This window comes from Somniosus microcephalus, chromosome 3 (genome assembly GCF_052327205.1).
Source record: "Somniosus microcephalus isolate GS21.2 chromosome 3, FLI_Smic_1.0, whole genome shotgun sequence".
NCBI lineage: Eukaryota > Metazoa > Chordata > Chondrichthyes > Squaliformes > Somniosidae > Somniosus > Somniosus microcephalus.
Genome location: NC_140989.1, coordinates 309674370 through 309690109, shown reverse-complemented (window position 1 = coordinate 309690109; position 15740 = coordinate 309674370). Strand labels below are relative to the sequence as shown.

Below are 15740 nucleotides of genomic sequence, written 5' to 3'. Positions count from 1 at the left end.
CTATTCCAGTTGCCTCTAATTATGTTATCTGGACTCATTTATGCAAACACAATTTTTTTTAAAAAACAAATGAAACAAAATGTTAATCTAAACATAGGTATTCCTAATGTTTTGACTTTCTAATGGGGTATTATTAGTGATACTTTAATAGAATCATAGAAATTTACAGTGCAGAAGGAGGTCATTCGGCCCATCGTGTCTGTGCCGGCTGAAAAAGAGCTATCCAGCCTAATCCCACTTTCCAGCTCTTGGTCCGTAGCCTTGTAGGTTATGGCACTTCAAGTGCATATCCAAGTACTTTTTAAATGTTAATTAATTTGATAAGTTGCACTGATAGATTTCAGTAAATTGCATACAGCTTAATTTTGGTTCCATGAAATAATATTCCATGCTACAAAGAAAAGCTTAGACTTCTGTCTTTTACATTAGTACTATCCTACATTATAAAGTTAGACATGATTTCATCATTTGAGTTGAGAGAAAGGTGGCGGAGGGGGGGTGGTGATGGAAATGATTTATTTTCTTTTAAAACAACCTAAAGATTGCTTCACTCCTTTCAGGGAGCACAAGTTGTTCCTGGTGAGTTGCAGTATTGTGATACTCCACTTTTCAGAAACTAAAGGTTGGCCATCTATAATTCCTCTTAAACAGGGCAAAGTTTGGGATACGGTTTTGTGAACTATGTCGATCCAAAGGATGCAGAAAAAGCAATTAATACTTTAAATGGACTTAGACTTCAGACCAAAACCATAAAGGTAAGAGGCATCCTATTTGTTTTTGAGCATTGGTTTTTAAGGTGCATTCCGAAGCGTTTGCTTAAATAAAAGGAAAATATCTGCCTTGTTTAAATTTAAAATCACACAGGGTAATTTTGACCTTGGGTGATGGTTTAAAATGGCTGACATCGATTCAGCTGCCTGTTCTACATCCCAGTGGAAATGAAAATTGGGAGAAATATATAACGGGTGGCTGAATCAATATCACCTGTTTTATACCATCACCCAGAGTCAACATTACCCCTATAGAACTGTTGCCAACAGCCCGTAACCTCAGATGTTGCTTTTAATATCTGATGCAATGGATTTGAGTAGTGCAGCAGTGGGAAAACAAGTAAAATCTTTTGAAATGAATATTTATAGTCAGATATCAAAGTATTACTACTTTTTACTTTTTCATTTTGTTCATAACTCTAATAAAGCTTTGAACAACTGGTTAGGAGATTTTCTTTAATATATTCTTCACCTCTACTTTTACTTATGGATTTTGATAACAGAAAGTTGAATTTTATATCTTTCTGTACTTCTGTATTGTATAGCCAGTTAAAACTCAATGGGTTAGAAATGAGTCCTCATTGCGTCTGTTTTACGGGCGTAAAATGCATTAAGAGGACCAATTTTGGGCCACAACGACCTGCACCTAATCTGTGCCGGGGTACAGGTGCCACCATATACATCATAGGCATATGTAAATAAGGGGCTTAACATCTGTTTAAGGACCCCTCAGAAAAATTCCTCACTATGAGCAGAGCATGCGCTGAGCATGTTCCGCTAAAGGTTTTCAAGGGCTTACTGCGGCCTAACAAGTGGCCACCAACAAAATATATTTTACATTTTTACTTGCCTTCATATGGAGCCAGGATGAGTGTGATTGCTCCTCTTGGCTCCACATCACACCTGAAGGCTGTTGCTGGCCTGCGATTGCCCTCCTCCCATTCTCCTCTACCCCCAATTAAAATTGGGGCTTTGGTTTTAATGTAGATTTTGGCTACCAGAAACTCTGGCTGTTTATAGCATATATTTCTCAGTTCACTAAATTTCATTACAGGCCATACACATATATAGATAACTTTAATGCAGTAGTCTCAGCAAACTTTAAATGTAGGTAAAGATATTTCACCTTGCAAAAATTAGGTTCTTAAAGCTGTCTTTCTTGTCAATACGGACATTTACACAAGGTGGATTGCTTATAAAATATTGTACAGTATGAATTTACCAATTTCATCATAAATGGATAGGCGGAAGCTACTTTGGCAAGGCAAAAGTAGTACAAATTATTCTAAAGCTACTATACTTGAATCAATACATTCTATTTTTATGACAACTTACTTGGCATAATTTCTTGCTTTTATCTTTTCTCTAGGTTTCTTATGCTCGTCCAAGCTCTGCATCAATCCGTGATGCTAATTTGTATGTTAGTGGCCTTCCTAAATCTATGACTCAGAAAGAATTAGAGCAGATGTTTTCACAATATGGCCGAATCATCACTTCCAGAATTTTAGTTGACCAAGTCACTGGTAGGTGTCATTGATACTACTTTTCCCAGATGAGTTACCATCCTTTTACCAATACTAATATTTTCAAGGAGCAAACTTATCACCAATAAATTTCTTGGGGGTTTTTTTTGAGTACAATGGAATCTTTGATTTTACTGTAATTTTTTTTAGAAATGGCCACTTGAACTGACATGGTTTTTCATTCATTAAGTTTTGCAGGTTGCTTAGAATTCATTCTTCTCTGAGAGCTGCATTTGATCATGTCCTGTAAAGCAGCACACATCTGACTGATGTGTATACACAATGTTGTCAAGGGAATAATAAAAAAAGCAAGAAGTTATGTAAAATATATTGCATTCGGCCCTCAATTTTGTTTTGGCAAGTTTCTTTTCATAAAGCATTTATATATTTTTTTTAAATTATGGCCCAGTTTTTCCTCCCCCACCCCCTTTATTGAGGCATATCTCCAAGTGGGGGAGGGGAGGGTGAGACTTCAGCCCACCACAGAGATGTGCCCCTAACTGGCTGATTTTCTGGCCTTAGGATCATTACCATAGTGGAGACAGGCTCCTCGGCCTCTTCCCTAAAAAGAGGGTGGAGTTTTGATACAATAATGCCTAGGGGGCCCATCAATGTCAGGATGCTGGCAGCCTTCATGCTGACTGCAAAACTGCATGCTTAAATCAATAAACTTTTAGACCTTTCCCTGGGCCTGTGCATGCCAGCACTCCCCGAGCACTTGTGCAGGCCTTGTTTACACCCTGATTTCTTGGCCACCTACCATCGACCATTGAATGCTAGATGCCTGTATTCAGCATTCAACTGGTGGGAAACACAGCAAGGGCTATGTTTCCCTCATTTACATCTAGTTAACATATGTCACCCATTAATGGATGGGCATATTCTGCCCCAATGGGACCAGCACCCAGGGAAGCAAGGACACAGTGGATCGCGTGCCTGAGTAGCTATGCACCTCTGCCCACCCTAGGTCCAGTGAAATGTCGACAAAGAAGGGCTGAAAGTGTACAATCTTAATCTCAGGGCTATGTTTGCATGGCAATGAAGTCAGGCAGAAAATTAAAACAATTTTTTCATATTTCAGCAACATTTATTTTGGACCAAAGAACTAATAGACTGTCATAGGTACAGGTGGAATGTGACTGAGTGCTATTTCTTAAAGATATGTGCCCTGAAATTCCTGGGTATAGTGACGTGAAACATTGTAATCTGAATGGGCAGAGGCAGAATTTGGGACATGATCTGGATGCACAGGCCCCTTCTCCTTTTGCCACCCATAAAAAATTGCACCAGAATTGGAGCAGTCACACAATACACCCACCCACATATGGGAGGGCATATTGTGACAAAATGCAAATGAGGGAAATTCAACCTATGGCATTTGTCCCGTCATTTGCACCCCAGCAATGTTGGGCTCAGTGTTTCCCTGCAGCCATTAAGACTAGTTTTCCAAAAGCAATTGGCAATCAATTCCTGTTGGGAAATCAGTACATGGAAACTTTTTTTTTAAATTATGCTTTTTGGGCAGGACCAGAAGGCCAGGTTACACTGCAGCAAGGTGTTACAGTAAAATCCCTCCCCCCCCCCCCCCCCCGCACCCACCCTGGACCCGAGGGAGGTGCTGCATTGACGCTGTAAATAGCAATGCTCCCCGCCTGCAATAAGTAAATGTCTTGACTCCAGGACATGGACCAGGGGTTGAGCATAAATTCTGCCCCACCCAAGAATCTGACTCAAGGAATTTCTGGATTGTATAGTTTGCACACCACTGTTTTCTTGTAATTAACAGTGTTAAGTGAAATAGAATTCTGAAGTTTCAATGGGATTATGAGGAACTGAGATGTAATAAATCCTATAAATATATGATTTCTGGCAAAACTTAATGTGACCAAAAGTAGAGGTGTTGGGATATTAAGGAAATATATGTAAGAATCAGTATTGGTCATTATAGCTAGTTCTTTCCCAGAAAATGGTGGTGATTGTTAAGTCTGTGTGTTCTAGTTGTATTTAAGATTAATTACTGACACAGACTACAAGAATAACGTTTCAACAGGTCTTTACTAGTTGGAGGTCAGGGCTATACTAACAGCAATATCACTACACAGTACTTATATACCGGTGGTCACCACCGGTATTACGTATACAGCAGCCAGAGAAAGTAGTACATCTCTTAAGGTGGAACAGGCTTAAGTTCTCTTAAGGTGGAACAGGTTACATACACCACAATCCTCCCTTATTAGCTTAACAGTCATATCCCCATTTAACATAACATAATTACATATATAACTTCAGGTATAAACAGTTCAAAGGTTCAGTCTCTCAGGAGGCCTTCTGATTCGGGTTGGATAACGCCTTTCAGTGGTCTCTGATTCTTGTTGCTGAGGTGACTCCTCTAGTTGGTTTCCTATGTATTGGACGTCATCATCAGGTACATTCCCTGCCGAGGTAGATGCTTCAGGTTCATTAACGTCTTCCACAGTTGTCTCTGTCGCAACCATGGGTTCGACCCTTGCTCTCGATTCTACCAGTTGATCCGCATGACGCCTTATCACATTGTTACCAATATCTACTGTGTACGTCAGAGGTCCTTGTCTGGCCCGAATTGTTCCGGACTGCCATTTTTCGTTTCCATAGTCCCTTGCCAACACTGGTTGTCCTACGTCGAAACTTTGAGTGGTCTTGTTATTAATATGCCGGAACTGTTTGTTTTCCACTTCCCTCCGCACATTTGGTTTTAACAAGTCCAACCTGGACCGCAACCTCCTGTTATAAAACATCATGGCAGGACTTTGGTTAGTTACTGCATGAGCGGCGTTTCGATATGCCATTAGGAAATTGTCCACCTTGTGTTGTCGCGGAATCTGATCATCGTTCATGGCCTTTATTGCCTTTTTGAACGTTTGGACAAATCTCTCGGCCAACCCGTTTGTCGCCGGATGATATGGGGCAGAGGTATAATGTTTCACCCCATTCTTCTTTAAGAATTTTTGGAATTCTTCCGACACGAACTGTGGTCTGTTGTCCGAACATATCTGTTCTGGCAATCCGTTCCTTGCGAATATTGTTCTTAACACCGCAATTGTCTTTTCTGAAGTAGTGGTATTCATCTTGATCACTTCTGGCCATTTGGAATGTGCGTCCACCGCAATTAGGAACATGGAGTCCATGAATGGACCAGCAAAGTCAATATGTACGCGTTGCCATGGGGCTGAAGGCCATTCCCATGGGTGTAGCGGTGCGATCGGAGGTGCATTTTGCACTTTTTGGCACCCAGCGCAGCTTTTCGTCAACTCCTCTATCTGTTGGTCAATACCCGGCCACCATACATAAGCCCTAGCAAGACTTTTCATCTTAACTCCCCCCAGATGACCTTCATGCAGTTCCTTTAGAACTCTTTCCCTTAACTTGGGAGGAATAATCACTCTTGTCCCGTACATCAAAGTACCATGGCAGACGGACAGCTGGTCTCGCCTTGCCGAGAATGCCGGTAACAGAGGATCACCATGTGTTGGCCATCCCTTCACTGTCACCTCGTAGACTCGGGACAGTGTCGGGTCGTTCCTGGTTTCTCTTTCAATACTTGCATTGGTGACTGGTAAACACTCGATGATGGTCGAATGAAATAACTCAACAGGGTCAACTTTCGTCGTCTCCTCTTCTTCAGGTAGTGGCAGGCGCGACAGCCCATCAGCATTGCCATGCTGCTTTGTACCTTTGAATTCTATTTGATATTGATGTGCCCCTAGGAAAAGGGACCATCTCTGGAGTCTCTGTGCTGTCATCACCAAAACACCCTTCTTAGGGTTAAAAATGGATACCAACGGCTGATGGTCTGTCAGAAGTGTGAATTTTTGGCCCTGCAGGTAATGATTAAACTTCTTCACTCCCCATACAAGGCTGAGAGCCTCCCTATCGATCTGCGCATAGTTGCGCTCAGCGGAGGTCAATGATCTGGATGCAAACGCGACTGGCCTTTCCGTGCCATTTGGCAACTTGTGTGAGAGTACTGCCCCAATACCATATGGAGAAGCATCACAAGCCAACCGAATAGGCAGTGTCGGGTTGAAGTGAGCCAACACTTCCTCTGAGGTGATCAATTCTTTGCTTTTGCGAAATGCCTTCTTACAGTTTTCGCTCCATTCCCATGGTACCCCCTTCTGTAAAAGAGCGTTTAGCGGGTGCAGTACCGTGGATAGATTCGGTAGAAACTTATGGTAATAGTTAATCAATCCTAGAAACGACCTCAACTGAGAGACATTATCCGGAGCGGGAGCCTTTACAACTGCCTCTATCTTGTCAGGAGACTTATGAAGCCCCTCCCGGTCAATGACATGACCACAGTACGAGATCCGCTTCTGAAAGAACTCACATTTCTGCCGATTAACTCGAAGTCCATACTCTTTCAGTCTGTTGAGCACCAGTTCCAGGTTTGCGAGGTGTTCTTCATCACCATCTCCTGTAATCAGAATATCGTCCAGGTAACATTGTGTGCCTGGAATTCCCTGTAATACCTGCTCCATGGCCCTCTGCCAAATTGCTGGAGCCGATGCCACTCCAAAAACCAGCCGATTATACCGGTACAAACCTCTATGCGTGTTGATCGTGAGATACTGGCGTGACTCTTCTTCAACCTCCATCTGCAAGTACGCCTGCGCCAGGTCTATCTTGGTGAAGTGTTTCCCGCCAGACAACGAAGCAAAAATATCCTCAATCCGCAGAAGCGGATACTGCACCGTGTGAAGCACCGGATTAACGGTGATCTTGAAGTCTCCACAGATGCGAACCTTCCCTGGTTCTCCTGGCTTGTTGCTCGAAGGACGTTTCATAACGGGAACAATGGGCGTAGCCCACTCACTCCAATCTACCTTAGACAGTACACCTGAACATTCTAGCGCTTCCAGTTCCGCTTCTACAGCAGGTCGTATTGCATAGGGTACCGGTCTGGCTTTGAAAAATTTTGGGTGTGCATGTTCATCAATCTTGATGTTTGCCGTAATTCCTCTCAGTGTTCCCAGTCCCTGCTGGAACACCTCTTTAGCATCATCCAATATTCTGGACAATCGTTTAGGTTTGACATCTGTTTCCCCGGAATCTACCGTTAGTGCCTTTAAGGAGTGCCAGTCCATATTCATTTTCCTAATCCACTCCCGTCCCAGTAGTGGTGGACCTCCTTCAGGTAGCACATATAAGTCCATTACTTGGCTTTCTTTGCCCTTGTGGACCACTTTTACCTCTATCTTTCCGATGGGGTACACTCTTTGCCCCGTGTATGTTTTCAATATAATCTCCGTATCCCGTAGGGGAATATGTTGGAATAACCTTTTGTAATCTTTCTTATTCATGACCGTCAATGCCGATCCAGTGTCCAATTCCATCTTTACTTGGACTCCTGCTATCTGAAGAGTGACCCAAATTGTCTGGAGATCTGCATCCTTACCAACGTTGTGTACTCTTAAGCTACCCAGTTCATTACTGCTAGCGTCTGAATCTGACTTCTGTTCGTTCGAACTGTTCTTTGTCACCTTGTGTACCTTTATGTATTTTCCTTGCGGTGACTTTTTGTTGCTGGTCTTCTTTCCTGACCAGCATACTTTAGCTATGTGGCCAAGCCTGCCACACATTCTGCATTCTTGGTTTTTAAACCAACACTGGTTCTGATCATGCGTTGTCTTTCCACAACGATAACATTTTACAGTACTCAAAACCAATTGATTTGTACTGAGTTCCGGTGACCGTAGCTGCATTACTGCCGTGCCTCTTGCTACGGCTTCGTGTGATGCTGCCATAGTGACCGCTTTCTCAAGCGTCAGCTCATTCTCCTCGAGCAGTCGCTTTTGTGTATCTTCTTTTAATAATCCACACACAAATTTATCTCTTAGCGCATCTGTTAGTCCCGTTCCAAACTGACAGTACTTTGCTAGTTTACGCAATTCCATTAAATATTCAGCATTGCTTTCATCTTTCAGCTGCTTTCTGCTGTAAAATTTAAATCGTTCCGCTAGCATCAGCGGCGTGGGGTTTAGATGATTTCTCAGGACAGTAACAATCTCCTCGAACGTCTTCTCCGCCGGTTCATCTGGTGATAAAAGGTGTTTCAATTGCCCGTATGTCTTCGCACCCATTAAGTTTAATAAAGTTAGTGCTTTCTCTGCATCTGGGATTTTATTTGCTTTACAATAATTTTGTATGCGTTCTACATACGTGGCCCAATCTTCAATGTCGCTATCAAAGGTATTAATGTTCCCATGTTTAGGCATCGTTGCAATTTTTTTTAGTGATTTCCCTTTTTCCAAGATGGCGGCTTCCCGCTCTTGTCTTCGTCCTCCGCCTACAAAATGGCGGTTTCCCGCGCTTGGCGGTCTTTCCCGCGCTCGCCTTCTTCACCCGCTGGCTGCAATGACGTTTGGTGTGCCGCTGCTGCTCCCTTTTCCCAGCGATTAGTAACTCCCCCGACGCTGTCTCCGCTTCACCGCGGCTCCCTCGGGCATTCGCGCTTCCCCGATGTCGCGCCTCGCAGCCCTTCTTGCAGCCCGGTTATTAGCACCGGCTGCGTTCGCCTTCACCGCGGCTCTCGCGCCTTCAGTCGCCCCAGACGCTGCGCCTTTTTGGCCCGAATGCGGCCCGGCCCTTATCACCAGCCGCGATCGATGTCCCCGCGCTGCGCCTTTTGGCCCGAATACGGCCCGGCCCTTATCTCCAGTCGCGATCGATCTCACCGCCCTTATTCCTCCATCTTCCCTCCCCGTCTGTACAGCCAACACGGCCGACTTTCTGCTCGCGTCGCTGACTGGCTTACCCACCACCGAGGTAGAAGGAAGATAGCTGACTGCCGCTGATGGAGGCTTCGAGTTCAGGATATCTTCTGCACTCCGGGTTCTCGATGCCTGCCGCGCGACGTGTCTTCCAGCAGGGTGATGAGGGTGGATGCCTCTCTTCGACGCCCGTTCTGTGGACGAAGCCGCCGTGGATATAAACTGCCGCAGGGTAAGAATCGGACTCGTCGCCACTGTTAAGTCTGTGTGTTCTAGTTGTATTTAAGATTAATTACTGACACAGACTACAAGAATAACGTTTCAACAGGTCTTTACTAGTTGGAGGTCAGGGCTATACTAACAGCAATATCACTACACAGTACTTATATACCGGTGGTCACCACCGGTATTACGTATACAGCAGCCAGAGAAAGTAGTACATCCCTTAAGGTGGAACAGGCTTAAGTTCTCTTAAGGTGGAACAGGTTACATACACCACAGTGATGATGATAAATGCCTATTCACTTTGATAGTAATAAGCATTTTGAAGAATTTATAGCATTAATAATACTTGCCATTATATTTAACACCCAGTATATCTCCCGTGGTTCGCACATGGTCTGGTATGTGAAGCACAGTTGAGATGTTTAGCTGCTAAGTTGGTTAGTACTGCTAGAGAGACAAGCTAGGAGCTGTTGTCTCTGTGCCAGGAATGAGAATTCTAGACGCAGAGGGCTTAAAACTTGTTTGCCCACGAAAACAGGCATGGGGATCGCGATGCGGGGTCAACCCACTCCCGTTCAAAGTAATGCAGGCAGCATGCAAACTTCGTGCTGCCTGCTAATTAGAATGATTGTGGCTCAGCAGGGGGGTCAAGTACATGCGAGGCTATCACCAATTAAAGTTAGCCTGCACTTCTTAAATCCAGCCTGTACATCTTAAAGGGGAGGTGCATTCTGGCTGCAGCAGGTGATTCAACTGGCTGGGGATTAGAGTGCCAGCAGGAAGAAGTACAATGGCACAACAGGGGAAATAGCATGCTACAAAGTTCTCGAATGTAGCATTGGAGGTCTTGGTGCAGGAGGTAGACAGGAGGCGAGAGGTCCTGTTTCCACAAGGGGCCAGGAGGCCCTCCAGGCAAACACGGAAAAGGCAATGGGAGCAGACAGCCATTGTGGTCAATGTCCACAGTGTAGCCCTGAGGACCTGGCTGCAGTGCTGCAAGAAGTTCTATGACCTCACACGAGTGGTCAAGGTCAGTGAATTCATCTTCAAATGCCATATCCTTACAACTGAACCACTAGCCTCAGACACTGCTCAATTCACTACACCCCTTCACTGACCTGCCAACAATCTCTATCAATCATGACTCCTACCTCACATTCATGGCTTCACGTCACCCTCACACACTTAGCACTGCTGCAAGTCTCTCACTGCCAGCTATTCAACCATGACAGGCACATCACCCAAACACATTGCACCACATTCACTGACACACTTCCCTCTCTCTTGCAAGACAAGGTGGCTCATAACTGCAGGCAGCAGGGGCTACCTGCAGGGAGACAGGCACGCCTGCATATCCTGACCCTAATGGAGGAGATGGTGCTTGAGATCATTGCAGCAGCCATCGCTGAGCCCGTGGCGAGTGATGCGGCCTAAGCACTGCAAGGTGACGGTATCCTCATACCTTTTTTTTCATTATTCATTCATGGGACCTGGGCATCACTGGCAAGGCCAGCATTTATTGCCCATCCCTAATTTCCCTTGAGAAGGTGGTGGTGAGCTGCCTTCTTGAACCGCAGCAATCCGTGTGGTGAAGGTATTCCCGTAGTGCTGTTAGGGAAGGTGTTCCAGGATTTTTGACCCAGCGATGATAAAGGAACGGCAATATATCTCCAAGTCAGTATGGTGTGTTACTTGGAGGGGAACTTGGAGGTGATGGTGTTCCCATGCGCCTGCTGCCCTAATCCTCCTCACATCCCACTTCCCCCTCATCCCACAATCTCTTCTGATTTACAAGCTGCAGAAGGTGTAAGCATGCACATCTTGATTTCCCCCTCTGCCCTCACCACAACCCTACGCTTGTGCCTTTCTCCTTTCAGATAGCCAAGAACTCCAACCTGGCCAGGCAGTGGTGGAGGAGCAGGAGCTGCAAGAGAAAGAAGGCAGTGATGCTGAAGACACAGCACTGTCACTCGATTTCACACTTGCAGCCACCATCTCCTCACACTGCGCGTACATTAAAGTGTAGCATAGAGGCGCGATCTGCACGTGGTAAGTCACTGGGCACAAGTGGGCTGCAGCCAGGGCAGGGGGAAAGAGCGCAGGTGCCAGCTCACTGGCGGGTGAGGTCGCACACGAGTTCTGCTGCACAGGACTCCAGTGAGGACTTTGATGGGGCGGTCTACAGAAGTATGCACAGTGAAATGCTTGTTGCATTGGCAGGTGTGCCAGAAAGCCTGAATGCAATGTCAAAGAACATGGAGGAGTCTAGCATCAACCTTGCACAGGGCTTGGAGGCCATCCTTTCCACTGTGGAAGCGGTGGGCAAATCCATTAACGCACTTGTGAACCCAGCCATGATGCAGCGTCTGATGGCCGATGTCTCAGCTTCCAGTGTTGAAAGGGGCTTGCAGGGTGTCATAGCAGTTCAGCAATCTGTCCTCCAGTCGATTACTAGGATTGCTGAGGCGCTACCCCGGGGGAGTGGCAGTGGCTCCGTGGAGCACAAATCTGTTATCCTCTCAGGATGACAACATTTGACCTCTCACCCCTGCTACTCCGCCAGTGCTCTTGCTTTTACCTGTCAGCTAGCCAGCCCGGACTGCTGCCGCCCATGCCGAGGTGGTGCAGTCTAAAGCCGAGCCTTCTAGGCCTAGATCTGCTCAAGGTCGTCCTGCAAGGCCATTTGCAGCCTCCCCCACTGAAAGTCAGCAGCCACTGGGGTAGCACTGCGTAGGAGCACTAGGACAGGCAAAGGCACACGAAAGACAGGCACTAAGGGAATGGACAAGGGTGATTAGTTGACTTTGGAATGTAATATTGGATGATTTGATTTGGAATGTTTGTTTTGTGGTGGCTTTTATTGTAGCATTGTGGCCAAGAGGACACTGTGCTGGTCAGTAACAAGGGAAGTAAGATGTTGGACTATTGGTGAATGGGGAATTGCATTCACTGGTACCGCAGTCGAATGAGTCGATCACGGACATCCCGGCCAGAAAGGGGCTGTGTTGGTTGCGTCCTCCTTGCCTCTCCTTTCTCTTCCTCCTCCTCCTCTTCAGCTCTTTGCCGTATACGTGGTGGCAAGGGCTGTGCCCTCATGATGGCAAGGTTGTGGAGCAGCAGACCACGACGAATCTTGAGACGCATTCTGGCGAGTACTGCAGGGCTCCTCCAGCGGAAACGTTGTTTATGTACGCCAATGGTCTGCTCTATCAGATTCCATGTGGCAGCATGGCTCTCATTGTATGCATCGAAACCCATAGCGCCGAAAAACCGGGCGCTTCGGAGCCGAATTTAGCGGCAAGAGTCTTCGCTTCTGGATTTATTAGAGGAAATTATGCTCATTGACAACCCACACAGTGAAGGGAAGGCTGCAGGAGACCACACGTTACAGTTGCTATGCTCAGTTGCAGAATGATTAGACTTCGGGTCTTGCCTAACTTCTGTAACAATGGTCTCACTTTTATCCTCAGCTATAAGGCCATTACATCATGACTTGCATTCTGTGACATTTACTATTGGTTTACACTAACTTACATCAGCTCAGCCTTCCAAAGACTTGTCGACTTCTATTGTATCAAGTTTCATGTTCTTATTTATCTATACTTATGGTGGCCTTAAGACAATAATACAGATAAGCTTATCTACAAGGATGTTGAAACTCCACAAAGAAGAGGCAACAATCCTTATGACTCTATCTGTCCAGCTATAGAGACCTTGAATGTCTAAGCTGATTTGGGGCATTTTCCAGAATGCTTTTGCCAGCAAATTCTGGAAATGCTATCGGTTACAAAATAGAACCTTTAACATAAAAAGGCTTTTTTAATGCAACCTTTTCTACTAACGTTCCTAATAGCTTCCCTCCTCAGAACTTATAATATGACCTGCACAACACACTGAGAGAGTACCAACCACACGCTCAAAAAAAGAACTGACTTGATTAAATATTAACTGAACAATATGGACAATATTTTAAAGAGGTCAAAGAAGGGTTTAATAAACGAAGTAAAAATATTGATGATGCATTGGACCAGACTGAAATAAATGATTTACAGGGAATAATGAACATAATTTATTGGATAGTATGGTTCCTCCAGGGCTAATGTGTAAATGAGATGACAAGATTGTATTATAGTAGATCTAACTTGGACAGAGGAAGTGACTGACAGTATGAGGTAGAAGCAAGAGAATTGCACCGCCAACTGGGGTTGAAAATCGGTGCCCTAGGTGATCATGGGTGATACTGGTTAATTTTATGATAACTCGAACTGAGGGGTCATGGAAAAGGACGTGTGAGTACATCCTGCAAAGGGTATCAATCTAGAATCAATACACAATCTAACAACGGTCAATGAAGTGTAGTTAAGAATAGTTGATTGCTGGCTTGCTCTTGGAGATGGTTGTGTCCTTGCCTATGATTAACAATGAGAATATATTTTGCAACCTGGCCACTACCCGATCATGCAGGGGGAGATTCTAATCAAATACCTCCAGACTCCAAATCTTTTTTTATATAGCCTTGACGGGCAGGAATGGCTTTACCCGATGTCTCATGCAGCATAATCTTGGGATACTGCCACGTTAATAGGTTGGATATGTTACATAAGAACATAAGAAATAGGAGCTGGAATAGGCCATTTGGCCCTTCGAGCCTGCTCTGTCATTCGTCAAGATCATGGCAGATCTTCTACCTCAACTCTACCTTCCCACACTATCCTCATATCCCTTAATTCCTTTCATTCCCAAAAATTTAGGGTATAATTGACTTTAAAACTGAACTTACTGTACAATGTGTTATCATTTTCCTTGTCTGCATCATGATGTGTAATATTAAACAAATGAAGCGAAGGCTGCTGGAACAGATGGGTAAAGATGCGATGTTAATGAGATAGTGTGTGTGGACCTTGGACATTTTTCCAGGACCACAAGTGGGGGGGTGGGGGGAGGGGGGTAGATGTTGGAGAAGTTATGTTAGGTGAAGGTGTATTTTAATTACATTTTGTGTTAAAGACTCCATTTTGTGGTTAAAAGACAGTTTCTTCAGCAATTTGCTGAAACGGCTAGTATATGGAGAATGTCAATAAGTACTGACTCATCATACAAGATAGATTCAGATTTCTTGTGTAAGCTCTGAGCTTCTAATGGATGCATCTATCTGTTTAACAATTATATGTTTAACTTTTCTGTATCCGTAAGTAGATAAGACAGTTTATATTGTGACCTGAGATTTTGCTGTGGAGTTTTTCCACCCTGAGACAATGGGGCTGATTTTCCTGGAGCCGTTAGGCGGGCTTTCAGGCGTGTGGGGGGGGAAATCGCAAAAATAGGGGGTCGCGACCCCCCCCCCCCCCCGCCTGATTCCCCGCCCCGTCCGATTTTCACCCAGGCGTTTCAGTCCGACCCGAATCAGTCCCGCCCGCAGCAGGCGGGAGTGGTCTTCGGCACCTTAATCACCAATAATTGGCATGGTGTGGAGATGCCGGAGTTGGACTGGGGTGGACAAATGTAAGATAATTGGCATCTATAATGCCATCTTAAGGTGCCCTTGCTATTTTCAGCCTTTTCCCATGTTAAACACGCCTGGTGGGAACCCCGCTGATGAAACCTGGCGTGAACAATATCGGATTGCTGACTAACAGCTGCAGGTCAATCAGGAAAGAAGAGATTTAATCAGACATCATTTGTAGATTGCAGGACCATGTTGTTTCAGGCTTGGGGCAACTTGTTCCAGGCTTAGGCACAGCTGTGGAAGGTTGGAGCCTCACGCACTTCTCCAGTGTGAGCTCCTGGGACGCCCTTCTCGCCACCCTCACTCAGCGCTTCCTCAACTGAGGCGCCTACCAGAAGCATGGGAGGCCTTTTTTTCCTTCCCCTCTTGGCATTAGAGGACCTCCAGCCCCATTTGCGAAATGACACATACCACAACTGCAGAAGTTGCCATCAGAAATTTTATTTACAATAACCAGCTGATGGCATTTTTCAAATAAACACAACATTTCACCCAAGTGACTACCCTTGTGACTATGTGCTTTATTTTCCTCTTACGCGTGCTCCTACATAGTGGTTCCCCTATAGCTTCATCAGATGTGGAGGCCCCTTGCTCACTTTCCTGCTGCTCCTGTCTCGACACCTTTGGCGGGCGTCCTCTGGATGGCGAGCCTGTGAGGACTCGCCAGCAGTCTGCTGCTCCTGCGGCTGTGCAGGGGTTGAGACCTCTATCTCCGTTGGGTGTGGACTCCGGCGGGGCTTTGACCGAGGGCTCTGCAGTGGCATGGAAGTGTGAGCGCTTGAAGAGGAGCCCCCACTTCCTTGAGGTCTGCCACCAACCTCCCTCTCATGGGTCAGGTCCCCCTCAGTGCCTGCAAGTGGCTTGAGAGCACCTTGCTGCACATCAGGGGGGCCATGGGGACCCGTTTCTACAATGGCAGTCCTACTCAGAGGGCCTGCCATGAAGGTATGGTTTCTCTGCTCAATAG

At 45.5% G+C, this 15740-nt stretch overlaps 1 protein-coding gene across 6 annotated transcripts in view; it reads left to right on the top strand.

The window, feature by feature from the left end:
• The window catches only part of elavl4 (ELAV like neuron-specific RNA binding protein 4), a 95495-nt gene that overhangs the window by 54348 nt on the left and 25407 nt on the right, over nt 1-15740 (top strand). For all 6 annotated transcript variants that reach the window (XM_085982893.1, XM_085982894.1, XM_085982892.1 and 3 more), the window contains 2 exons: nt 652-755; nt 2140-2293. In XM_085982893.1, the coding sequence (XP_085839019.1) occupies nt 652-755; nt 2140-2293 (258 nt within the window). The remainder of the gene's footprint in view (nt 1-651; nt 756-2139; nt 2294-15740) is intronic.